At 57.2% G+C, this 25874-nt stretch overlaps 1 protein-coding gene across 2 annotated transcripts in view; it reads left to right on the top strand.

Annotated features, from left to right (window-relative positions):
• Positions 1–25874, top strand: part of LOC138806559 (two pore channel protein 1) — a 44397-nt gene that overhangs the window by 13136 nt on the left and 5387 nt on the right. For both annotated transcript variants that reach the window (XM_069991977.1, XM_069991975.1), the window contains exons 3-22: positions 9314–9441; positions 13705–13881; positions 14428–14541; positions 15119–15249; positions 15406–15494; positions 16203–16237; positions 16642–16700; positions 16827–16926; positions 19217–19333; positions 19512–19636; positions 20256–20304; positions 20721–20784; positions 21447–21491; positions 21978–22034; positions 22137–22190; positions 22383–22455; positions 22578–22685; positions 23511–23582; positions 23975–24064; positions 25584–25699. In XM_069991977.1, the coding sequence (XP_069848078.1) occupies positions 9314–9441; positions 13705–13881; positions 14428–14541; positions 15119–15249; positions 15406–15494; positions 16203–16237; positions 16642–16700; positions 16827–16926; positions 19217–19333; positions 19512–19636; positions 20256–20304; positions 20721–20784; positions 21447–21491; positions 21978–22034; positions 22137–22190; positions 22383–22455; positions 22578–22685; positions 23511–23582; positions 23975–24064; positions 25584–25699 (1803 nt within the window). The remainder of the gene's footprint in view (positions 1–9313; positions 9442–13704; positions 13882–14427; positions 14542–15118; positions 15250–15405; positions 15495–16202; positions 16238–16641; positions 16701–16826; positions 16927–19216; positions 19334–19511; positions 19637–20255; positions 20305–20720; positions 20785–21446; positions 21492–21977; positions 22035–22136; positions 22191–22382; positions 22456–22577; positions 22686–23510; positions 23583–23974; positions 24065–25583; positions 25700–25874) is intronic.

The following is a 25874-nucleotide window of genomic DNA, read 5'->3' as shown; positions in this document are numbered from 1 at the left end:
CCCCAGAGCTGCCTGCTTGTCAGACGTGAAAGCGCAGCTTCCAGCCCTGTCATTGCTGTGCCAGCCTGGGGTGCTTAGCCCCCCGCACATCCAAGCACCCCACCACCACGGCCATTTATACTCTGCCCTTCTCTCTTTTCATAATCTGTCTTTTCAGTAGCTCACGGGTTCACGTCATGCTATTTTCTTGTTCCGTAGCTCTTGCTGGAAATCGGTTCAGGCAGAGCAACTGGGCACGGTGTTGGCTAATGGCTTGGAGACGCTCCAGGCTGCCGGATGCATTGGCTGGCACTCGAAGGGTGATCGTCGGCAGGCATGATGTCTTCTCTCTCTGACTCTCGTGGGTCTCCTCTTCTTGCGGCTCGGCTGTTACACTTGGCTGGCCCGCCTCGGTGCTTGCAATCACAGCGATTATGCACAGGCTGGAGCCAGTCTGCCAGCCTCGCCAGGGCTCAGGTTTTATTAGAACCAAAGTCCATCAGGCCTCCGGGCCAGTTGGCCCATTTCCTCCTATTGCATATTATTGCATATTGCTTTTTCTTTTTCTTTTTTTTTCCTATTTCCCCTTGGAGATCAGGCCCTGTCCCAGAGTATAAGAGGGAGTAAGACACCTGACCGGGGCAGTTGGGAGAGAATCCCTGGGCTGTAGGACTGAATGTGTTGGGGAGTGGTGAGATCCAATGATGCACGTGACTTTTGAATGCTTTTGAGTCACGCAATCTACTGAGGGAGGGAGTTGCAGCGTGGAGTAAAATGCCAAGTTGGTTTCTTCCCGAGCCTTGGTTTCTTCATCTGTAAAATGGGGACTGACAGTGATTACATAGGGAAGTTTGATAGTGTTCGCATCAGATTCTCCTCTTCAGTATAAATAATAATACAGTATCAACAGAGCAGTGGTGTTGCCCTTTTCCCAGCGCCTCTCTCCCTGGAGGACTTGCAACTCTCGTCCTTTCTCTTATTCAGAGGAAGCTTCTGACTTCCTCTTGGGGAATATGAGCTGCTTCCTGTTTCCGAGTCTTTGAAGCATCTTGTAGCACAGCCATTACCTTCCTTGCCTTGGCCAGGCCTCTTCCCCCACGCCCCCTGCACTTCAGGGAGAGTTACAGTCAAGCACTCCACGGCCTGCTCAATCTTTGGAACCACTTCTTGGTCTCCCTTGTGTTTTTCTCATGCTTAGCTGTTCTGTTTTTGTTTGTTTTTGGTGGAGCTGTTGATTTTTGTTGCTTTTATGACAGTCTCTCTTTTTTTTTTTTTTTTTCTGGTTGTGGGTCCTGAACTCTGGGCCTGGGCGCTGTCCCTCAGCTCTTCAGCTCAAGGCTAGCGCTCTACCACTTGAGCCACAGTGCCACTTCCGGCTTTTTCTGCTTATGTGGTGCTGAGGAATTGAACCCAGGGCCTCATGCATGCAAGGCAAGCGCTCTACCACTGAGCCACCTTCCCTGCCCCGACAGAGTCTCTTTATGTAGCCCAGCTGGCCTGGAACTCCAGGTTCCCCCTGCTTCCAACTCTGGAGTTCCAGGATTACAGGCATGAGCCACATACCATACCATACCATACCATACTATACCATATCATACCCAGTCTCTATTGTGGATTTTTTTTTCATGGTGTCTCTTTTGGGCTTTCTTTCATACTAGACAGAAAAGGAAACTGAGGAAGAGGAAAAAAGGATTCAGCTCAGTGCCTGGCCACTGAGCTTACCCAGGGTTCACCTCTCTTCAAGCTCTCTGCAGGGTAGAAGCCTCCTCTCACCTGTCACTTCCCCTAAGTGCGGGTGCCCGGCCACCACCTGATTGGGCACTGCTTATCTGGGGCAAATGACTGTGGTAGCCCCTCCCTAGGGACCAGAGCGGACCTTCGGCAGCAGCTTTTGTGCAGGCCGAGTTTCAAGCCAGACCTGTCCTCTGAGCACAGGTTATGTACTGGCCTCATGCAGGGGCTCGGAGCGTGCCAGCATGCACCCCCTGCATCCCGCTGACACTCCCGTGGTCCCCATTCTGCCCGGTGTGGCTCACAGTTAGCATTTCTGATGCTTCCAAGCAAAGGTGGGACAGATGTTTGCACAGGTGCGGCAGCGGCAGGGGAAGGCTGGCATGTGCGTGCGTGCATGCGTGCATGTGTGCGTGCATGTGTGTGTGAACCCTGGTGTCCTGAGAAACCTTCGTGGCAGTATCCCAAGCACTCTGCCTGTGGTCAGTGTCCAGTCAATACTCAAGCACGAGCAAACAGAGCCCCCGGCGACACCAGCAGACTCTGGGGTGGGGCGGGGATAGTAGCTCTCCACTTGGGAAGCAGTGGGCTTGGGAGAAGTGCACAGTAGGTGTTGACTGAATGCTCACATGGAGTCACATGGGGCACTGTTGCGGGTCCCTGTTATGAAGGTCACACCCACAGAGACATCTCCGTGGCTGTTTGGGTAGGGACCATGTGTGGCACCACAGGCCCTTGGAGACAGTGGCATTTGTTTGCTTTGTGCCTGCGCTTCTCTCCGCCCTGCTGCCCTGTTTACTCCGGGCATCGTCAGTGCTCACGATCCTCGGTCCCTTTCCCTGCCACTTAAGTCCTGCTCAGGGGGCACAGGGCTGTGTCCTAGCTGCCCCTCAGCCAGCGTTCCTTCTAGAACAGTGCATGGCCCATGGCGCTCATCCTGCCATGCCTTCCGTTCCTCCTGGGGCACAAATAAGCCTTTGGCAGGGTAGGTTTTGGGCTCCTGCCAGCCATTCAGCTGGGCTGGCTCCACGCCAGCTCTCGCCTTTCTGGAGGTCAGCATCTTTGCCGGGCTCTGCTGGGTTCGGAGCCTTCTCTGACGTGCATCGGTACGTGGGCCCACCCTCCACGCCATCTTGCAGCCAGTTAGCAGTAAGAAGACGATGCCCAGGGAGGAGAGCGTGCCTTCTGCCTTTGCGCGGCATGGTGGCTGTGCCCCTTCATCCGGGGGCCCGGGCGCACCATGCCGCTTCAGTGCCTGCCAAGCTCCTGAGCGTTGCCGCCTTATTTTCCCATGGAGCGCGGCTCTCTGTGACAACTGGCACACGGTTGGGCGATGGCTCGTTGTCATTCTGCTGGGCACCGTTTCCGGGGGGCTTCGTGCTCGGTCGGTGTTCACATTTGTCCCTGTGAGGCCTGGAGCACAGCTGGCACCAGCCCCCGGTTTATGGGTGAAGAGACGGAAGCTTTGGGGAGGAGGATCATGAACGATGGGAGGAGGGGGCACGGCAGGGTGAACGGGAGGTGGGGGGTCCCAGCTGCAGTTCATTTCTGTGGTGGAGGATGTGTGTGTGTGTGTGTGTGTGTGTGTGTGTGTGTGTGTGTGCGTGTGTGTGTGTGTGTGTGATGTGCGTTTGAGAAGGCATGGAGCTCTAAGAGAGCGAGATCAAAAGGAGGAAGGGGAGAGGATGGGGTCAGCTCCTCGCTTTGAGGCCCAGAACTCTGCATTCTGCCACCTTGCTCCTTGCTCGTGGGGTTTGCCCAACACACCCACCATCCAAACCCACCTCTCTCTAGCTGGGATCCTGCCTGCGGTGGCTTCCCAGCCTTCGCTGACCCGGTCCTGCCGGGTGGCGGTGGTGCCCGCTCCCATCCCCGCTCTCCCTCCTCCCTCTCTCCTCGCTGGTACGGCTTTATTGCCGGCATATGGAAACTGCTTCTATTTATCCTGCAGCACCAGGATGCTGCTACACGCTGTGCTCCAGCGAACGGAAAGCTGGGGTTCCCTGCAGGCTCGTTTCTGAGGCTGCATGCAAAGCAGCCAGCTGTTTACAGCGAGCGGCTGGGCCTGTTACATCAGCGTGGCGGCGGCGTGGCCATCTGCGCAAACAGGTCACCCCGGGCTGGCTGCGTCCTCCGGTGGAGCTTCTCCAGCCTGTGCTGTTGTGACACCATTGCCGGTGGGCCTAGAGGCTTTCTTCCTGTTCTTCCCTCCCACCGTCCTCCAGGGACTCCAGTCCATGGGCCTGGGCCTGTGGCCAGGGAACCAGGAAGGGAATTCAGGACTGGAGGCTCATAAATCTTGAGTGGCCAAGGTCTGCAGACCTGCCCACCCTCTGCCCAGGGCACCAGAAGCACAACATACCACGTCTCCCCCCTGGGGAACTTTTCCCCAGAGCTGCGCAGTGTCCTCTTCCCAGCCAGACTCGGCCGGCCCTGTTGAAGTCGCCAAGAGGACATGTGTTAGAGAGAGAAAAGGGAGACTGTGGCGTCTACTTCTGTGTGTCTCTGCCTGGACCTCTCTTTCCTGCCAGTGTCCAAGCCCACACAAGGCAGAAATGCAGGAGGAAGGGGCAGCCGCGGTCCTCCTGGTCCAGCCTTGGAGCAGAACAGACAAGCAGGGATTCAGATCCCAGGGCAGCCAGCCCCTCCTCTTCAGTGCCCTTGGCTGGGCTATACCAACAACTCCCGGGCGGCACCGCAGCCTCCTGCCTGCCAATCAGGCCTTTTCCGTGATCCCTAGTGTGCTGGCAGCCTTGGCTGGCTTGTGGGTTTTGGAGTCACCTGTGGCTTTTGTGAAAAGCCCCTCCGCAGCATAGGTCGCCCCAGGCCCTTCAGCCCTGCTCTGCCTTCCGAGCCTGGTGAAGATGCCAAGTTCTGTCCTCTGACACAGCGCAGGGTTGAATGGCTGGGCCTGGAACAAAGTGTGCCCTGCAAGCGGGGATTCTTTTCTTTCCCTTCACGCTTGAGTTTTGTTTTTCTTTTTTTTCCCCTTTCTCTCTCTCTTTTCAGGCTCTTGCCCGAATTACCCTTATACAGAATAGTCCCTCTGCAGCCAATCTTTAAACGAGTTATCTTAAAAAATACAAAGAGGTCACACCGAGCCTCTTGCTAACACCCTTGGCACTCGGTAGAGCCTGCTCTTGACTGAGTCCTGCCGGGCCTGGCTTGGCTCCCGTCTACCTCCATCACCTGCTGTGTTTAATACCTGTGGAGGGACCAGGCAATCTTTCGAGCAAGGTCTCCTGTTTTAGTTCAACTCGGGTGGGTGTTCACAGCTTAGGCATCGTGCCCAACTTGGTCCTGGGCTCTGGAGACCAGTGACCAAGACAAAAGCCCCTGCCCCATGGAGTTGACAAACAGCCCCCCACCCTTTGCCTCTCCCCCACCACCCCAGTCATAGGCAACACCGGGCAATGTTGGGGCCAGATAGGTGCCGTGTGCCTTTAAAGGGAGGCTAAGGGCAGCCTTTGGGTAGAAGATCCAAAGATGCCAGGGAGCCTGCGTTGCTGGGGACAGAGGGACAGGAAGTGCATGAGCTCTGGGGGGGAAGGGCTGCAGAATAACAAGGAGGCCTGGGTGTGGGAGGGACAGAGCAGCCAGCTGCAAAAGACGGAGTCCAGGGGTGGGCCTACCCCAGTGGGGTGGATGCTACGAGAGCCACGCATGTGTATGTCCTGTCATTTGATACCCATTCACGGTGACGATCGCTGACGAGCATTATCCAGGAGGTGAGGTCTCACAGTCTGGGACAGCCAGTACTGGGCAGGAGCCGGTCAGCCATGGCCCTGGGAGGAATGAGCTCCCTGACTTCCCCAGCCCTGCCCCCTGCTGCCCCCAAATCCTGTGTTGATGCAGCTGTTCTTTGATGAGCACTTATAGCCAAGGCAAACATGCTGTCAGCCACCCACTGAGACCTCGTCCCTCTGTCTGCGCCTTACCCGTGGCCCTCCGCGGCCCGTCCCCTGCCAGGGGAGCCTCTCGCCGTCTGTGGTTTAGGTCAGAGCTGCTGAGCCCGTCAATCAGAAGAGAGTAGCCACAGCTGCAGAGCCATGCGCAGGGAAGCTGTGGTGGGCTCAGGAATCCTGGGGAGCAGCCCCATGGTACGGGCTCCCTCTCACCCCTTCTCCAGCCCTCAGTTTCCCTGTCTGTAAGAGGTTGGCCTCTGGGGTCTGCTGTTCCAGACTTGATGTCACGTGTCCAAGACAGGCAGCAAGAAGTGCCCCCAACTTAGGGCAGGACAGCCCCCACTTAGTGTGTTCCCCCAAAATCTGGCCAAGACCGTGTACTTCCTAGACCTCTGGGAAAACAAATTGCTACAGTCACTTAGTGTGAAAGACCGAGGTGCAGGCGGTGGTGCCCGGCTCTTTCCTCCTGGACCTGCACGGGGGTGGGAGTGGGGGGAAGGGGCCATGCTGGATCTGAGCACAGCCCTCGGCCAGTGTAGCCATGCTCCGGAAGTGCGCATGACCCGGTAGGTCCCCCAGGTCTGCTCTCCCATTGTACTGCCTTTGCCGCTGATGGCTCCCCCTTTGTGCCCCCATATTCCATGCGGATAGGGTTCTCAGAGGAGAGCCTGGCACACCAAATATGCCCTGTTTGCTACTTCCACTCAAGCTGAGTTGCTTCTAGACAGATTAATGGGGGGGGGCATCCAGAGTGCCAACAAAGCCCCATTCCAGGCAGGACTGGCAGAAGGCTTTAGCTACCAACCCGCTCCAGGTGCTACTGGCCCCTCAGGGGTTCAGCTTCTTTCTAAATTTGGGCTTGCTTCTAAGGCCATCTGTACCTTCCCACCTGTTCCTATAAACACATACATGCTGCCAGTTGCCAGGGCAGCTGTGCCAGTCCCTCTCTCCTGGTGACCCTGCTGCCTGCCGAAGTACCCTTGACTCATGACTGTGCACCTCTGTGGAGGCGCTGTGTGCCCGGGGGCTGCTGCCGGAGGGAAGGGCAGGGCCGGCCAGGCTCATCGACGCCCACCTGAGGCCCAGCCCAGGAGCTGCCCGCTGCTGCTGGACATGCCCCAGTGAAGAAGACAACTGTCGGAAGCCTTTTTGTTATTTTGTTGTTTTTTGTAGGCTTGGGGATGGAACCCAGGGCTTGGCACCTTCTAGACAAGCACTCTATTTGTACTAAATCAGACCACCAGCACTGAATATGCGATTTGTGTGTGTGTGTGTGTGTGTGTGTGTGTGTGTGTGTGTGTGTGTGTGTGTGTGTGTGTGTGTGTGTGTGTGTGTGTGTGTGTGTGTGTGTGTGTGTGTGTGTGTGTGTGTGCGCATGCTGTCCCTAAGCTTTTAAACTCAAGACGAGTGCTTTACCACTTGAGCCACAGTTCTATTTCTGTTTGGTTTTTTTTTTTTTTTTTTTTTTGGCATCTGACTCATTTGTTTTATTCATGTTTTCATTAAGAATTATTTCCAAGCTGGGTGCCAGTGACTCATGCCTGTAATCCTGGCTACTCAGCAGGCTGAGATCTGAGGATCATGGTTCAAAGCCAGCCTGGGCAGGAAAGTCTGTGAGACTCTTATCTCCAATGAACCACCAGAAAACTGGAAGTGGCGCTGTGGCTCAAGTGGTAGAGTGCTCACCTTGAGCTGAAGAGCTGAGGGACAGCGCCCAGGCCCAGAGTTCAAGCTCCATGACTGACAGAAAAAAAAAAAATTGTTTCCAAGAGCCAGATGCTGGTGGCTTGTGCCTGTCATCCTAGCTACTCAGGAGGCTGAGATCGGAAGATTGCAGCCCAGAGCCAGCCCAGGCAAGAAAGTCCGTGAGACTCTTATTTCCAATTAAGCAGCAAAAACCTAGAAGTGGAGCTGTGGCTCAAAGTGATAGAGCACCAGCCTTGAGCAAAAGAGCATTAGGACTAGTGCCCAGGCCCTGAGTTCAAGTCCCATGATTGGCAAAAGAAGATCCCCGGGGTTACCTCTCCTAGGACAAGCCCATGGCTGAACACACAACCGAGGCATGAGCACAGTCCTCTGCGCCACCCGGCCATGTGGTCTGCCATGAAGTGAGGGAGAAGGGGGGTGGGGGGAGTGGGCGAGGAGGGCCAGGTGTCTTGGAAAGGCTGTGAAGAAGTTGTGGCCAGTTGGCTGAGACCCCCCCATGTGAGAGGAGGGGCCGGGAGGCCCCACAGGGGGGTCTCAGGGCAGCCACTCCCGGACATTCCTGTCTAGCTCGGGGCGTGGAGGTGGCACTGTGTGACCCCATCAGTGCCAGCGCACCCCCACCCACCCATCGTCTGCTCTCCGCGAGCGTGCCGCATGGGGTGCTGGCTCCTGCCTTGCTGTGTGAAGGTCAGGGAGGACGCACGCCAGCCAGCTGCCCGTCTGTGCTTGTGCTCCGGAGCCGTGGTTGGCTCCCGTTTCCTGCTCCACGCGAGCAGGTGGTGGAGCGACCTTCTCCTGCCCATGCCCAGGGCTTAGTTTCTGAGATTGGAGTCGGGAGCCCGTTGTGTTGACATTGGGCAGCGGAGGGTCAGAGAGATGGCATTCCAGTGTGTCTAGACTTCTCTCCTCCTCCGGGGCTGAGGGTGCCGGGGAGTTCAAACCCCAATATGGATTGAAAGGAGAGGAGAGGAGAAGATACAACACCCAGGCCCTTAGCTTAAGTTCCAGTACTGGCAGGTGTACACATACACACGCGCGCATGCACACACACACACACACACATACACACACACACACACACACACACACACACACACACACACACACCTGTATGCTTTGAATCAGTGCACTTTGTTGTACCGGTACGATTGTTTCTACATCTGGAAAGGTCTTTGAGAGGTCTTTGTTATCCACCTGTCCTACCAGCCCTGCCAGTCCCCTGGCCTCTCCAATGTGCTAGTGAGCTTGACATGTTGGCTTCGTGCTGCTGTGCAAATATCAATGTGCACACTCCATTCTCCACCTCGCACAGGGGAGCAGATTTCCATCCAGATTTCCTTTCTCACAGGAAGTCCACAAGCCGAGTGTCCTCCCATAGTGTGTCTGTTGACCACAGGTGACAGGAGGGTCCAGATTGCTGAGATAACCCAGCTCAACCACCCCAGCAGGATCTTCCCCGGCTCACGCTGGGCAAGTGAAGGGTTTTATCTCTTGGTGATTGTTCTGTTCTCTGCTGACTTCCTTCCTGGGCAGCCGGAGCAGGGAAAGAACCCCCCTCCTTCCCGTCTGGTCCAGGAGAAGTTCCAAGTCCAGCCCTCACTGGCTGGTCAAGGGTCAGCACCCATGCCTGAACCAATCACTGCTTTCTGTGTCCTGGCCTGGGTCACTTGCTTTGGAGCCTGGTGTGGTTCATCCACAGCCACACCATGCACCGAGAGCAGGAGAGGGCTTTCTGCCAAGGTAAACCAGGGCAGGGACCTGGAAGAGGATGCCAGGGTCAAGTAGAAGAAAGTAGAAGATGATCCAGGACCAGGGGGCAAATCCAGTTCTGTTCAGTTGGCTAAGCAGAATGCTAACAGGTCATTCTGTATGAGAAGGATCTGTGTGTGTGTGTGTGCGTGCACGCGTGGGTGTTCTTTCCCACCACCATGTGCTGTTGTGCGTCTTGAGCCTGGGTTGCATGTAAGTGACTCCTTTCTCTTCTTCTGCAGATGGGGGCAGCCAGGCCATCCATGACTCCCACGCCCCCACCCTGGTATCTGGGGTGGACACATCCCCCTCCAGCCCCACTGGGCACAACTGGGAGATGAATTATCAAGAGGCAGCCATCTACCTCCAGGTGAGCATCTCCAGCCACTGTCTGCGCCTGCCAGGCTCCATGCGGTGTGCAGAAATCCCATTGTGACTGCCACCCCTGCCCCTGCTTCTACTCGGTCTTCTCTGCTGGAAGAAAGACAGCCAGTTGATGTTCATGGGGTGGGGAGCGGTGCATGCACAGGCTCGTCCTCAAAGCCTCATTTGTGTTGTGGCTCAAGTGGCAGAGCACCACCCCTGAGCAAAAAAGCTAAGGGATACCTACACCCCGAGTTCAAGTCTCAGTACTGTCACGCACACACACTCAAAATGCAGTTTCTGGTGTCAACTGAGTGTTGGGGTGAGAAAATTCTTTTTCTTTTCTTTTCTTTTTTTTTTTTTTTTGGGTCCGGTCTTGGGGCCTGAACTCTGGGCCTGGGCGCTGTCCCTCAGCTCTTCAGCTGTCGACTAGCACTCTCTACCACTTGAACCTCAGCCCCACTTCCAGCTTTTTCTGCTTATGTGGTGCTGAAGAATCAAACCCAGGGCCTCATGCATGCAAGGCAAGCACTCTACCACTGAACCACCTTCCCAGCCCCCCTATTGTTTTCTTTAATGCAACTCCCCACTGCAAAATGACAACACAATATTTGTTTTGTCATTAAAAAGAAATTGAAAGGCTGGCCTCTGGTGGCTCACGCCTGTAATCCTAGCCTGCTACTCAGGAGGCTGAGATCTGAGGATCGCAGTTCAAAGCCAGCTCAGGCAGGAAAGTCTATGAGACTCTTGATCTCCAATACGCCACTAAAAAAGCTGGAAGTGGAGCCATGGCTCAAGTGGTTGAGCACTAGTCTTGAGCAAGAATAAGCACAGAGACAGTTCACAGGCCCTGAGTTCAAGCCCCCAGAACCAGCGTGCTCCCCCACACACAAAAAAAGAATAGATTTAATTAAATTTGGGTATTTATTTGGGACCTGTGTGGCCCTCTGTATGCTTCTTGCGTTTTCAAACAGCCTGTAACAGACAAGCTCCGGAACAAATGCACTTTGACCCTGGTTAAGCCTGTAGGAATGTCTGAGGGGCTTTGGGACACTCAGGCACACCTGCTAAGGATCTGGCACGTCTCCTCGTGCACATCACTGCTCTGAGGTTGAGTAAGAGGTGGAACAGGTCAGGGCACAGAAGTGGAATGACCTGGAAGAATCCAGGAATCCAACAATTCCTTCTTTCTCTAAGTGGGTAGGAACAGTGATGATAAAGATAAGTACGGGCACTGGTGGCTCACCTCTGTCATCCCAGCTACTCAGGAGGCTGAGATCTGAGGATTGAGGTTTGAAGTCAGCTCGGCAGGAAAGTCCGAGAGACTCCTGTCTCCAGTTAACCGCCAAAAAACTGGAAGTAGAGCTGTGGCTCAAGTGGTAAATCATCAGCCTTGGGGAAAAAAACTAAGCAAAAGCACAAGTAGCTGAACACCCTCCCACCCCACCCCACCCCCAAGAAAAGAACAAAAGGAAAGCAAAAGCAAAAGCCATGGGCTCTTCAGGGGCTAATCTCTGCAGCAGGCCACCATGATCACCTCCTGCTCATGCCAGCCAGTTCTCAGAGGGGCAGACGGGAGGCTGCCAAGCATGGCTGCTGTCTGGCAGGGCTGGGGGTAAGAGCATGTGCTCAGCACGTGCAAGGCACTGGATTCAGTCTCCAGAGCAACAGAAAAGCAGTCGATCCATCAATCATTCAATCAATGCATCAGCTGTCCACTTGGCTATCAAGCGATGTTCTTTCTTCTGTATGCCTTATTTCTGTGCCTCACCTCACAGACCTGTGGGGAAATGGGACATGTGCTGTGGTGACAGGACATTGGTGCAGGGTGGTTATATGATATGAAATGTGTGTGTGCATATCTATGTGTGCATGTGTGTATACACACTTAGCCTTGCACAGCTGGCTAAAGATGAAGGATGATGGAATTCTGGGCCTGGGCCCTGTCCCTGAGCTCTTCACCTCAAGGCTAGCGCTCTACCACTTGAGCCACAGCGCCACTTCCAGTTTTTTCTGCTTATGGGGTGCTGAGGAATCAAACCCAGGGCCTCATTCATGCAAAGCAAGCACTCTACCACTGAGCTACCTTCCCAGCCCAGATGATGGAATTCTTATGACCTTTAAAATCTGTTCTGTTTGTTTGTTTTTTTAAACTCAGGGCCTAGGCACTGTCCCAGAGCTTTTTTGCTCAAGGCTAGTGCTCTATCACTTCGAGCATTAGCTCCACTTCTGATTTTCTGGTGTTTAATTAGAAATAAAAGTCTCACAGACTTTTCTACCTGGGCTGGCTTCAAGTGCAAACCTCAGATATCAGCCTCCTGATTACAGGTTTGAGCCACCAGTGCCTGGATAAATGGCATCACTTTTGAAAAATAACAGCAGTAGCTGAGCACTGTGGCTCAAGCTTGTAATCCAAGCTATTTGGAGGTGGCAGTTGGGGGCATTGAGGTTCGTAGCCAACATGCCTTTTGTTCATCTCAGTAATAAAAATTCACGAGACTCCATCTCAGTCAGTGGCTGGGCAGGGTGGTACAAGTCTGTCATCCCAGCTGCAAAGGAAAGTACAGATAGGAGGATCACAGTCTAGACTAGGTTGAGGCATAAAGAGAGTCCTTATCTTGAAAATAACACAAAAAGGTACTTGTGGAGTGACTCAAGTGGTAGAATGTCTGCTCAGCAAGCACGAGACCCTTGAGTTCAAAATCCCAATACCCCCCAAATTCATAAGTAAAGCTCAGGAGCAGCAGCATGGCTGCTTCTGCTGATGGTCTGGCAGGGTTGTGTTGGGATTGCGGCAGAGCTGCGGTGTGGGGCAGCCAGGCACCGTGAGGATGCCATGGGGTGCCGTCGTCCCCCCCCCCACCTTCCCAGTTAACTCGCTCACCCTCTGCAGTCCTGGTTCCCTGAGTCCCCAGGCCAGGGAGCAGCGAGCAAAGGCCTGGTGTGCATCCAGCCTAATCTAGTTCATGAGCTGTGACACCCTCCAGCAAGCTCAGCACCCCCTTTGGGGGTTGGGGCATGATCAGATCCCTCTTCGTCTCTGTTGGCAGAGACTTCATGGCCATCGCCTGTTCAAATCCAAGAGTTCAAATCCATGCCCTTGAGCCTGTGACTCCTCCAGCTATTGGAAGACAACCCTTAAGAACTGTTGTGGGGCGCTGGTGGCTCCCGCCTGTCATCCTGGCTACTCAGGAGGCTGAGATCTGAGGATTGCGGTTCAAAGCCAGCCAGGCAGAAAAGTCCCTGTTAAATAGACTCATCTCCAGTAACCACTCAAAAACTGGAAGTGGCAGTAGAGCGCTAGCCTTGAGCACAAAGAGGCTCAGGCAGGGACAGTGCCTAGGTCCTGAGTTCAAGCCCCACAACTGACAACAATAACAGCTAGAACTGTTTTGTTGTTAATAAATCAAACCAGAAGCTTCCACAGAGGTGGGGAGACGGAGGCCCTGCAGAGACCCCAGAGCTTCCCTGGTTGACTGCTCAGCTGTTTGTTCTCTGTTGGGCTCAGTTTATCTTTTACATCTTGTCCAGCCAGTGACTGGCTTAACGCCCCCTGCTACCCCAAAGGATGGCGGGGTGTTGCAGGAGCTGGCGGGCTTCCTCCCAAGGCTTGGGCCATGGGAACCTGGGCTGCTTTTGGCTCTGCCCTTTCTCTAGGACACAGCCACTGGGCCAGGCCTGGCTCAGACATTGGTATGGGAGGGGAGGAGCCAGGTTTCTGGTGCAGTCTCATTTCTGTGTGTGTGTGTGTGTGTGTGTGTGTGTGTGTGTGTGTGTGTGTGTGTGTGTGTGTGTGTGTGTTTCTGTGTCTTTTTTGTTTGGGGGGGGGATCCCACCAGGGATGGTAGACATGCACCACAGCACCCAGCTATTGGTTGGGATGGGGGTGGAGGTCTCAGGAACTCTTTACCTAAGTTGGCCTTGAGCCTCTATCCTCCTGACCTCAGCCTCTTGAGTAGCTGAGATTGCAAGCATGCTCCAGCACACTCCACTAGCCCTCTGTTTGGATAGCGAGAGGTTCAGGCTTTGCAGAGTCAGGTCACTACCCACTGCTCTTGACCTTCTCTAGACCCTTCCAGTCTGTTCCACAGGTGGTTTGAAGCAGCAGCAGCCAGCCACTCTCTTGGGTCCCTTCATGGGTGGGGTGGCTTGTGCCAGCTGAGGAACAGCAGTTCCGATCGTCCATGTGGGGGCTGTTGCGGCATGCTTCTGGCCCGGCCCCTGGCCCCAGACACCCGGCTTGCACACCCCAGAGTCCCTGTCCTTCCAGGAAGGCGAGAACAACGACAAGTTCTTCACCCACCCCAAGAACGCCAAGGCGCTGGCGGCCTACCTCTTTGCACACAACCACCTCTTCTACCTGATGGAGCTGCTCACCGCCCTGCTCCTGCTGCTGCTGTCACTGTGCGAGGCGCCCGCCGTCCCCGCGCTCCGGCTCGGCATTTACGTGAGTGTCCGGGAGTGCCATGGCCCTCCGTGCTGGCGGGGCGGGGGGCGGGGGGCTCAGTGGGGGAATAGTCTAGAAGGACAGAGCCCTGCAAATAGACTCCAGACAAAGCCTGGGGATTCACCCAGGCTGTCTTCTCCGGGACAGAGTCCGCACCTGGCTCAGGTACAGTCCAGGCTGCCTGCTCCCTCTTCACAAGGTGGGTTTGTGGCCCGCTGTGCCTCAGAAGCCAGATGTTCACTGGACCCCGATGGTTTTCCATTCATTTCTTGTTTGCAAGCCTTTGTTCCCATCTGCTTCATCTTTTATGCGTAACTTGTATGCAGTCCTTCTTGGAGTAAGTCTACATTTACAGTTTCATCTTTCTGTCTTTGTGCACACCTCGGCTCCCTCCCTGTGTCTGTTCCTTGAATGTCAAGTTTATACTTAGCTGTCTGGGACAAGCTCCATCTTCCAGGCTGTGGCTGGCAGCCAGGGTTTTGTCGCTGTGGTGGGAGGCGGCCTTGGATGGCTTCGAGAAGACCCATGCCCACCTTTCCGGTACAGGTCCACGCCACGCTGGAGCTGTTCGCCCTCATGGTGGTGGTGTTTGAACTCTGCATGAAGCTGCGGTGGCTGGGCCCGCACTCCTTCATCCGGCACAAGCGGACCATGGTCAAGGTGACGCGTGTGCAGTGATACATGCGGTGACACAGGCTTGTGTCTCTCCATCTCAGTATTGGAGCCTGTGTCTTTGTTCATGTGGGAGCCCCCGTGTCACTGGGGTCCCTTCTAGCTCTGTTTGGGTCTCTGGCACCGTCACCTGAGGGAGATGTCTTGCCTTTCCTGTGTCACAGCCAGCCAGGCACAAGAGAAGTGGCGGGGGGAGGGGGGGTGTCAGGCCTGGAGAGAGGGGCTCAGATCTCATGCTTTGCACCTGCAAGTGCCACTGTCGCGTGCAGATCTGGTCCTCTGCACAGCAGAGGGCTGTAAGGAGCGTGTCCAGCGGTGCCCAGCTGTGTGACAAGCCTGCTCTCTGTGTAGGAGAGGGTCCCCAGGTTGGCGGAGCTGGAGATGCGCCAGGATCTCCACGGCGTCCTGGTGCGGGTGGAGCTCTGGGCAGCGTGGGTACAGACGGGCCGGGCAGTGGCCTCGTTCTAGCCCGCATTGCCCATTCTTCTCCTGAGAGAGAGACGGAAACAGGGGAGCTCTGGAGAGCGTGGCAGGGGGCTGACCGTGCTGCCCCTGCCGCCCCCAGACCTCCGTGCTGGTGGTGCAGTTTGTCGAGGCCATCGTGGTGTTGGTACGGCAGACGTCCCACGTGCGGGTGACCCGTGCCCTGCGCTGCATTTTCCTGGTGGACTGTCGGTACTGCGGCGGCGTCCGGCGGTGAGGCCTGGGACGTGGGGGGCGGGGCGGGGGCTGCTCCCTCTGGCAGGCCAGCCCTGCACGCACACGCTTCCCACCACCACACACCCCACCAGGCAGGTGGCAGGTGGGGAGAGGTCCCCCTCTCCCCCCGTCAGCTGGCCTGTCTCCCCTCAGCAACCTGCGGCAGATCTTCCAGTCCCTGCCGCCCTTCGTGGACATCCTGCTCCTGCTGCTCTTCTTCATGCTCATCTTCGCCATCCTGGGTGAGTGCTCTGTGCTCCTGGGCGCGGCGGGGGCCGGCACTGCAGACACCATGGAAATCCCCACTTGTATGTAGTCTTAGATGCCACATCTGGCGGCCCCCCCCCCCTCTGCTTCCTGGAGCCTCACAGCCTCTTGTGGTAGACCAGATGGCCCTGAGGAGCCTGTTTTTCTGAGACAGCCTCTTGCTATTTAATCGCCCGGGCTAGCCTTCACCTCCTGCATGCTGAGACGGCCGGTGTGCACCTCCACACCAGCCACCGTTCTTGATCGAGTCACTTAGGGACCCCTTTGGATTTGCCCCCCAAGCCAGACCACAGGCCAGACTCCGGATCCACTCCCCCGATGTGAACTTTGAGCCAACATTTTGAAATGAGACTTGATGTAAAAATACAGATTTTTAGCAAACAGATCTTTTTAACAAGGCTTTTTTTAAACACATAGCTCTGGGTGCCTTTGCGCGTGGCAGCAGGCACACAGGCCGAGCAGCTCTCATTTCTTTTAGATGGCGCGTGTTTTCTTTGATTCTGCAGTCCCCTGTTGCCTCCCTCAGCTGCACACATACACCACACATGCACACACACACACATGTGCGCGCCCCACCACACACTCATGCACACACACACACTCGTTAGTCCAGTCTGCTGGACACCTGGCATTGGCACCTGTGCCCTAACCAGCTTTTGTTTTGTTCGGCTACCACTTTCCAGGTTTCTACTTGTTCTCTCCTAATCCTTCAGACCCAGTAAGTAACAAACATCTGCCTCCCTTCACCCTCAAGGCAAGGTGCCCGGCCGCATTAGGGATGACTGGCCACATTAGGAAGACGTGTTCCGCCCTGCCTCCTGAGCCATTCTTTTCCTGGAGAGCCGAGGGGCTCCCCTTTCCCGTCCTTAGGAGAAACATTTCCAGGACCCGGGCTTGGCACATCCCAGCCTTCCGGCAGAGTCGAGCATGTGACTCCCCAGGAAACATGTGCCCCAAAGTCAGCCAGGCTGGGAGCTCAGGAAGGCACAGGCCTGCACGCCCACGCCACCGCTGCTCTGCGGCCCTTAGGGAGGAGGCAGGGCAGGATGGGGCGTGGAGGGGGGGCAGGCCCTGAGCCTCACCGCTCCTTCCTCCCCTTCCCCCCCACACTCCGCCCCACAGTACTTCAGCACTCTGGAGAATAGCATCGTCAGCCTGTTTGTCCTTCTCACCACGGCCAAGTAAGTCTGGGTTCCCCCTCCCACCTCCCCCCAAAGTGATGGGGGCGGGGAGGTGATTGTCCTTCATAAGGCCTTGGGGGAAACGGGGGCAGCCATGCAGACAGGTGGTGACCTTCTGCCATACAGCTTCCCCGACGTCATGATGCCCTCCTACTCCCGGAACCCCTGGTCCTGTGTCTTCTTCATCGTGTACCTCTCCATCGAGCTCTACTTCATCATGAACCTGGTGCGTGGCTGCCTCGGCCCCCCCCGGCCTTTGGGCAGAGCATCCGGGCGGGGAGTCGGGGCCCATCCATGGTCAGGGCTGGTGTTCTGGGGACTGTCCTGGGAGGACCGCAGGGCCCGCACTGGTCACGGCGGCCAGCATACAGTGCCACTGCCTATAGTATTGGAGTTGGGGCTCAGGCTGCCCTAGGAGCTTCGCATCCCCATAGCAAGTGAAGGAGCCTCCACTGATGATACCTCTGCCCGACAAGCGCACAGCGGCCTAACGCTGCTCCCTGGAGGTCTTGCTGGAATTCTAAATGGATCGATGACAAAACTGGGTCAGACTGACAGACTGACAGACTGATCTGCATGGTGCAGGGCAGCCTGGGAGAGAGCCTGAGCTGGGTCTCAGCACCGCCTCCATGTGTCGAGAACACGGGGTGCGTTTATGTCAGCCCTGTTAGTCATACACCATCAGAACACTGGACACAGCACACATCTGCCCAACAGGACAGAAAGCCCCTTTGCACACTAGGTTTTTTGGTGAGGTCTGGGATACCAGGTTGCCACCAGGAGCCCCTCTCATCAGCAGATAGGGCCAGAGCCCCAACCACTTCACACCCACAGTTAACCTAAGAGGAGCTTTCCAGAGAGTCTTGGAGGTTTTGCTGTTTTGGTAGTGCTGGGAGTGATGAGCCCCAAAGCTTTTGCTCGTATTAGCCAGGCCGGCCCAGGGCCTACCCCTGAGCCACCGTGTCCCCTCATGCTCATTTACGAGCTTCTGACACTCCCTCATCCTGGCCACCAATCAGCCCAGGATAAAAACAGAAAATAAAGCCCCATCCTAGTGGCTCACACCGGTAATCCTAGCTACTACCCTGGAGGCTGAAATCGGAGGATCACAGTTTGAAGCCAGCCCAGGCAACAAAATCCAGGAGACTCTTTTCCACAATTGACCAACAAAAATCAGAAGTAGAGCTGCGGCTCAAATGGTAGAGCACCAGCCCTGAGTGAAAAAGCTCAGGGACAGCAATCAGGCCCTGAGTTCCAGCCTACTGTGGCTCATATCTGTGGTAGGGACAGAGTACAGCATGACCTCCTCAGTGGATGCCTTCTACCTGCCATCAACCCACAGAGCAAGCACTTAATCCCCAAGACTGTCCCCTACTTCAGGTCCCAGTTACAGGACTGTGGTGCCTTTTCCTCTGGTGACTGCTGGCTGTTGGTGCCGGCATGGTGACTGTGGCCTGTAATCCTAGCTACTTGGGAGGTTGAGATTGGCCAGCCTGGGCAGAAAAGTTCATGGGACTCCATCTCAGCCGGTAAATGCTGGGTGTGGCAGTAAGTACTTGTCATCTCAGCCATATAGAAAACATAAATAGGAGGATCATGATCCAGTCCCACCCAGGCAAAAAGCAAGACCCTTTAAAAAATAAAAACTGAAGTAAAAAGGGCTAGAGACCTGATTGAAGTGGTAATGCACCTGCCTAGCAAGCACAAGGTCCTAAGTTCAAATCCCAGTACTACCAAGGAGAAAAAAAAAACCCACATTTGTTTATCTTTTCTCTATATAGGAAACTAGAGGATTCATTTAAAGAGGTTGAAAGAATTACAGAATTCTTCTCAGAACATTTTTGAAAGAGAAAAGTGTTTCTAAAAAGATTCCTTCAAATTCCTTCTCTTCTTCCCTCACTCTGATCATGCAAAACATGGTGTGTGTGTGTGTGTGCATGTGCATGCACTACATACACAAGTGCTGGTCCTGGGTCTTGAACTCAGAGCCTAGGTGCTAGTCTGAGCTTTTTTTTTTTTTTTGGCTGAAGGCTGACACTCTACCACTTGAGCCACAGCTCCACTTCTGGCTTTTTGGTGATTAACTCATGGATTTTCCTGCCTAGGCTTGCTTTGAACCATGATCCTGAGATCTCAGCCTTCCTGAGTAGCTAGGATTATAGGCGTGAGCTGCGGGTGCCTGGCTGATTGTGTCTTTAAGAAGCTGGTGTTGCTCTTAGGAGATTCCAAATATGACTTCCTTCTCATCCTTCTTCTCCTGCTCCTTCTCTTTCTGGGACCACACATGTGACACGAGGAACAGACCCCTGGGGAGGGGAGGGTCACAGGGCCTCCTGGCCAGCCAATTGAGAATGCATGTGGCAAGAAGAATCTAGAAGCATCTGATAACAAGGTCTTTAAGTATCTCCTTGGGCCTCTATAGAGTGGTAGGACAGAAGCCCTCCCTGGGGGCAGATGACAGCCTCTGCCACTAGAGGGCACCACACAGGGCAGTCAGGCCTCCGTGCTTTCTCCAGCTCCTGGCTGTGGTGTTTGACACCTTCAACGACATTGAGAAGCGCAAGTTCAAGTCTTTGCTGCTGCATAAGCGAACTGCCATCCAGCACGCCTACCGCCTGCTCGTCAGCCGGCGGGTAAGGAGGCGCAGCCCCACTGTCGCTGCCCACAGCGGCTCCTGAGCACCCTGTTCTCCCGCGGGAGCCCTGGGAGCCGTGCCGGGCCTGGGGTGGCTGCCAGGGGAGGGGCGGTGGGGTCCTGGGTTTTCCTGGGTCCCACCTGTCATGTTTGTTGTTCCCGCCCCCTCTGCCCCAGAGGCCTGCCGGCATCTCGTACAGGCAGTTCGAAGGCCTGATGCGTTTCTACAGACCCCGGATGAGTGCCAGGGAGCGTTTCCTCACCTTCAAGGCCCTGAGCCAGAGCAACACCCCGCTGCTCAGGTGAGGGTGCTGGGGGGGGCAGGTCTGGCGGTGGGACGGCTGCAGAGAAGCCGGCCAGAGCCTCTAGTTTCCCCCAGCAGGCTGCTTTTGCACACGCTGACTCTGTTCATCAGGAGTCTGGGAGCCACAGAAGCCCCGCTCCAGCGTGTTTCATCTGGACCAGCTCTGCTGCTCCCCCTCAAGTCCCAGCTTTTGGGGGTGGGGGATCGTCCTGTGTGAGCCAGAGGAGACAGGGGGAGAACACAGCACACCTGCACGCACACACGCAGCTCGGAGGACTGAGCCTGAAATCTCAGGGACGGTCCTGGCCTCCACACTGCGGAGACCAGGAAGGGGCGCCCCTCGCGGGCAGCTGAGACTGAGCGAGCTCCGTGCGGGGCCCAGCGAGGCCTGGCCTCTGTCCATGCCCCTCCAGGGACTGCCCACAGTCTGAGCGGACCGAGCAGAGTGAATAACCTTAGTCCTCGGGAACAGAGGACATCGGGACTCTGCAGGCGATGCCCTGGGCACAGAGAGCTGTCCCCTCTTCTCTCGAGATGCACGGCGGCAGGCAGGCAGGCGAGCGAGGTGCTGCTTGGGGCTGCGGGGTCAATGTCTCTTTTCCTTTTGCTTGCCACAGCCTCAAAGACTTCTATGACATCTACGAAGTTGCTGCCCTGAAGTGGAGGGTGAGTTTCTGTGGGAGCGGAGGCCGGGGTGGGGGGGGCGGTGTTCCCCAAGACCCAGCGCCCTTGTCAGCGGGGCTCAGACCCTTCAGGACAGCCAGGCCAGGCCCCCGCGTCCACCCTCACCCAGCGGCCCAGGGTTTCAGCCAGGCTCCTCGCATCTCTGTGGCTGAGGCAGGGGACTGAATGCCCCACGGCTCCCCTGGGAGATAGGGGGACAAAAACCCCGCCTAGAGTGACTACAGGGTGTGAGGGGGCGGGGCAGATGCAGGCCACCGACCGGCTGCGCTGACCCCTGAGTGTCCACGCCGTTCCCTGGCACAGCGGAGCAGGTGGGGAAGGAGGCCGGCACCCAGCCCGGCCTAGTCCTGGGCTCCAGCCTGACCTCTGATCGCCCGGGACCTGTTGTTGCTTTGCAGGCAAAGAGAAACAGAGAGCACTGGTTCGATGAGCTTCCCAGAACAGCCTTCCTCATCTTCAAAGGTGAGCTCAGCGGCTGGGGTAAGGGAAGTTCCCAGAAGCCATGGGGGGGGGAGAGGACCTGGGGTCTGTTCACAGGGGTGGGGGGGTGGGGGTGGGGAGGGGGGCGGGATGTGATTATCTGAGCAGAGGAAGTGGCAGGACTTGGACTAGGGAAGGACTCTAATCAGTCATTTAGAAATCCAGTGTCTGGACCAGCGTGGTGGTGCACTGCGATAATCCCAGTCCTCAAGAGGCAGCCCTTCCCCAAGACAAAACCCTTAAGTCACGTGTGCATGCTTCTTACTTAACAGGCATCTACCCTTAGCTTGTACCAGCTCTGAAGGACCATGGGGGGGGGGGCGGGGCGGGGAGGACTATGTTTGGCCCTCTGGAAATTTCTTCAAGCCTGGCCTACAGCCCTTCTGAAAACGCACAGAGCGCATGATCTGTGTGTGGTTGCCCCAGCCAGGCCATGGGCAGAGGAGTTTTCATTGTACTGAAATGCCAGGCTGTGCCCAGGGCAGCTGTGATGGGCCGGTGCTGCCCGGAGCCTGGGCAGCCGTGAGATGGGCTCTCGGGATGCCCCTCCCTTGTGGCCCTGGGGCCGCAGGACCTGGTCGCTCACGTGGGGTCATTCGCCTGAGTATGAAGTTTCCAGTGTAACCTCTTTTCCCTTCACATAGGAATTAACATCCTGGTGAAATCCCCGGCCTTCCAGTATTTCATGTGTAAGTGTGACACGCCACAGCCCCAGGCCCCTTTCCTCCCGAGTCCTTTGTGGTTTTAGATGGCGGAGGGGTGAGAGAGGTTCGTCCTGTGGGTTGTGGTGTTAGCTCTGGGTCGGCTGAGTGAGTGCGCATGTGCTTAGCACACGCCAGGCCTTCAGCTCTGTCCTAGAGACTCAAAGAAAGATGGGAAGGAGGGAAGAGAGAAAGCAAAAGAAGGAGGAGGGCTGGAGGGGGATGATGATCCAAGTGTTTGGAAAGTCTGGACCCACACATGCAATGTTACTACTATTGGGTCTCTTCAGTCTTGTTAGTCTAGAAGTTTCTCTTCTATCTTCCCTGCCCTCCCTTAACAATGAATTGAGAACGCATGACGAGTCCTTTCCAGTGTCCAGGGCCTCCTGGAAAGGAACTGGGGCTGCAGCCGTGGCCTGTAGATTGCCCGGCCTGCCCGGCCTGCCCCTTTCTCCCATGCCCTCTCTCTTTCAGACGTGGTGGTGGCGATGAACGGGGTGTGGGTCCTGGTGGAGACCTTCATGCTGAAAGGTGAGCGCAGCCCGCACCCCTGTCCCCGGCACCCCTGTCCCCCGCACCCCTGTCCCTTGCATGGCACCCTGGGCTTGTCTCCAGCCTGCTTCTCTCTTCCAGGTGGAAACTTCTTCCCCAAGCACGTGCCCTGGAGTTCCCTGGTCTTCCTTACCAGTGAGTGTCTGGGCTGCATGCTGCAGCGCTGGCCGGGAGAGCTTAGATGGGTGTCCATGTCTCATGGCCCCTCTCGAAAGGGAATGAGCAGAAAGTGGCCTCTCCCTGCCTCTCCCCGGCTGGCCCGGCTGCCCTCGCTCCACGCAGGGCGAGGGCACAGGTCAGCTGCTGACCGCCACTTCTTGTCCACAGTCTACGGGGTGGAGCTGTTCCTGAAAGTGGCCGGCCTGGGCCCTGTGGAGTACCTGTCCTCCGGATGGAACCTGTAAGTGGACAGCACAGTCCTGGCAGGACTGACCAGGGCTGACCAGGAGCAGGGCAGGGGTGGGGAGGGGCAGGGGTCTAGCCTGAAGGTCGCTGACCCCCATGGCCTTTCCTCGCCCCCAGGTTTGACTTCTCAGTCACGGCTCTCGCCTTCCTGGGGCTGCTGGCCCTGGCGCTCAACATGGAGCCCTTCTACTTCATCGTGGTCCTGCGGCCCCTCCAGCTGCTGAGGTGACCGGGAGACCCATGAGCAGGAGCCACAGACGTGGCAGCTCTGCAGGGACACTGGGGTGGGGCCGGGTCTCCCGTGGGTGTGCAGGCTGCGGGGACCTTCTTGCACACCGGCATCCGTGGCTTCTGCCCACAGCGGGGCCGCGGGTCCAAACGCTGGCCTACAGGCAGGTCATAGGTCAGCGCCTCGGCCCCTTGTGTTCCCCAGCATGGCCTCTGGTCGGAGAAGCCACCATGTGGGTCTCCGCTCTCCCAGACCAGCAGGGGCTGGCAGAGCCCTGCTCTGTCCACAGCCTCGTCCTGACTCGGGTCCGGGGGTTCCCAAGGCCTTGGGTGCCAGGCTTTCCCCCTAACTCTAGAGGGTCATAGTCCACCTGTGTCCACACCTTACCCTCTCCTTGGAGAACGAGGTTGGGGGGCGGGGGCGGGCGGAGGCCATCCTGTGCCCATCTGGAGGGGGGACTCTGGGCTGGTGGCCCTGGGCCGGGTCCCTCGTTCCTCCACGCTGCCGCCTCCTTCTGCCGAATATCTCGGGTGTCTCCCCTCCCCCTGCCTTGCCACTCCGCAGCGAGGCGGGAGCCGCCTGCTTTGGGCGGCTCTGTGCACCTCTGCGAGGGGTGCTACAGAACCCCGTCTCCCCCCGTGGGGGTCCCTGCCCCGCATCCTGGGGCTGCGGGAGAGGTGAGGGAAACAGGCCCAGGCAGACGAGGGCCCCCCCCCAGCCACGTCCGTCATGCGAGGTGTGGACGAGGCTCCCGCGCATCTGAAAGCAGGGGTGCAGGCTGTGGTGGCATCAGCGCACGACTCTTGTTTCTTGGGGTTCAGGTTGTTTAAGCTGAAGAAGCGTTACCGAAACGTGCTGGACACCATGTTTGAGCTGCTGCCACGGATGGCCAGGTACCGTCCACAGGTCCCGGTAGCTCAAGGCCTGCACCCATAGGGGCCGGATGGGGCGGTAGCCAGGGTGAAGGGGATCATCAGAAGGACTGGATCTGGGGTTCAGTGGCTTCCAGGACTGGATCGGGCCCACAGATGCCACTTCTCCATGGCCTAGCAGGGAGGGCAGGTGGCGGTCAGCTCACTGACCCCTGAAGGAAGGAGTCACCCGCAGGTGCCTTTACAGGGAAGAGGCAGGTCTGGTCCAGGGGCATCTGTTCCTAGTGGAGCCATGAGGCCCCTTACCAGTGGTCACCTGTCAAGGGCCGGGGGCAAGCCTGTCCCACGGGGCCTGAGGCCAGGGCCGCAGCCGCCCGCCCGGACACCTCCCCCTGACGCTGACCTTCCCCCAGCCTCGGCCTCACACTGCTCACCTTCTACTACTCCTTCGCCATCGTGGGCATGGAATTCTTCTGCGACCTCCTCTACCCCAACTGCTGCAAGTGAGTGGCCAGCAGGGACCCGCCCAGGCATGGGCCCCGGGCTCGCTCCCCTCCATCTCAGCCTCCGCCTGCCCCAGGCTCCCCGGGCTTTATCTCCATCTCAGCCGCCACGTGCCCTGGGCTCCCCGGGCTCCCCGGGCTTTGTCTCCATCTCAGCCTCCGCGTACCCCGGGCTCGCTCCCCTCCATCTCAGCCTCCGTGTGCCCCAGGCTCCCCAGGCTTTATCTCCATCTCAGCCTCCACGTGCCCCGGGCTCCCCGGGCTTTCTCTCCATCTCAGCCTCCGTGTGCCCCGGGCTCCCCAGGCTTTGTCTCCATCTCAGCCTCCGCGTGCCCCGGGCTCCCCGGGCTTTGTCTCCATCTCAGCCTCCGCGTGCCCCGGGCTCCCCGGGCTTTATCTCCATCTCAGCCTCCACGTGCCCCGGGCTCCCCGGGCTTTGTCTCCATCTCAGCCTCCGCGTGCCCCAGGCTCGCTCCCCTCCATCTCAGCCTCCGCGTGCCCCGGGCTCCCCAGGCTTTGTCTCCATCTCAGCCTCCTCGTGCCCCGGGCTCCCCAGGCTTTGTCTCCATCTCAGCCTCCGCGTGCCCCATGCTCCCTGGGCTTTGCTGTCTGCCTCAGCATATGCAGAGCCAGGGCTCGGGCAGCCTTCCAAGGAGGGCATCTGAGTCCCAGAACGGTCCAGGTCTCTGCTGGCCACCCCCCGTCCCCAAATCTGAGTATCCTGAATCCCATAGCTCCCACCCACCGCTATCCAGAAGGCAGGACCTGCAAGCTTCGCTGGACAGCTTCAAAGGGTCAGACAGACAGACGACAGACACCTGGCAGGAGGGTCACGGAGCTCTACGATAGAGCTCCCAGGTCACACGGAAAGACCCCATCTCAAAAAGAGAAGGGTGGAAGCTGGGTGCCGGTGGCTCACTCCTGTAATCCTAACCACTCAAGAGGCTGCGATCTGAGGATTATGGTTGGAAGCCAGCCCAGGCAGGAAAGTTCCCATGAGACTCTTTAACCAACCAGAAACTGGAAGTAGAGCTATGGCTCAAAGTGGTAGGGAGGTAGCCTTGAGCAGAAGAGCTCAGGGAGAGTGCCCAGGCCCTGAGTTCAAGCCCATACCCAACCAAAAAAAAAAAAAGTGGGGGGAGAGAGGGGTGGGATAGGAGAATGGCAAACAAAATGTCCTCCAAAATCAAGGTTGCCTGGTCAAACCTGGATGCACCGGGCAAAGCAGGGGAGAAGCGGGGCTGAGTGTGAGGCCACCCCCGGGAGCTACTCCCTGCCCCCTCCGCCTCCTCCCTCCATGGTGGGAAGTGAGAAGAGGGAAGCCTTATCAGCTGCAGAGAGGTGCTAGGTGACGGGGGGGGGGGAGCCCAGGGCCCCCCTGGAACAGGACAGAGCCAAGAGCAGGAAGACAGGGCCAGGATGGACAGCTCCCTTGCTAGGCCCTGGCCTGCCCGCCCGCCGTCTGCGCAGCAGCAGCAGCATCGCCTGACCCTGCTCCACGCCCTCATCTCATCCGCAGCACCAGTACAGTGGCGGACGCCTACCGCTGGCTCAACCACACGGTGGGCAACAGGACCGTGGTGGAGGAGGGCTACTACTATCTCAACAACTTCGACAACATCCTCAGCAGTTTTGGTGCGTGGAGGGCTGTGGCGAGGGCGGGCCTGGCGGTGCTGCTTGGGCCCTGCAGGTCTTGGGGGGCGGGGGGGGGGTGGTCCACAGGGGTGTCAACAGCGGGGATGTGTGAGACCCCGTCTCCAGCGGGAGTCCAGGCTGCCAGGCCCTTTGCCTGGCACTTTTCTAACCAGAG

This window comes from Dipodomys merriami, unplaced genomic scaffold, assembly GCF_024711535.1.
Source record: "Dipodomys merriami isolate MVZ:Mamm:240054 unplaced genomic scaffold, mDipMer1.0.p SCAF_400, whole genome shotgun sequence".
In the NCBI taxonomy this organism is placed as follows: Eukaryota; Metazoa; Chordata; class Mammalia; order Rodentia; family Heteromyidae; genus Dipodomys; species Dipodomys merriami.
This window is presented reverse-complemented; position numbering and strand designations above follow the sequence as displayed.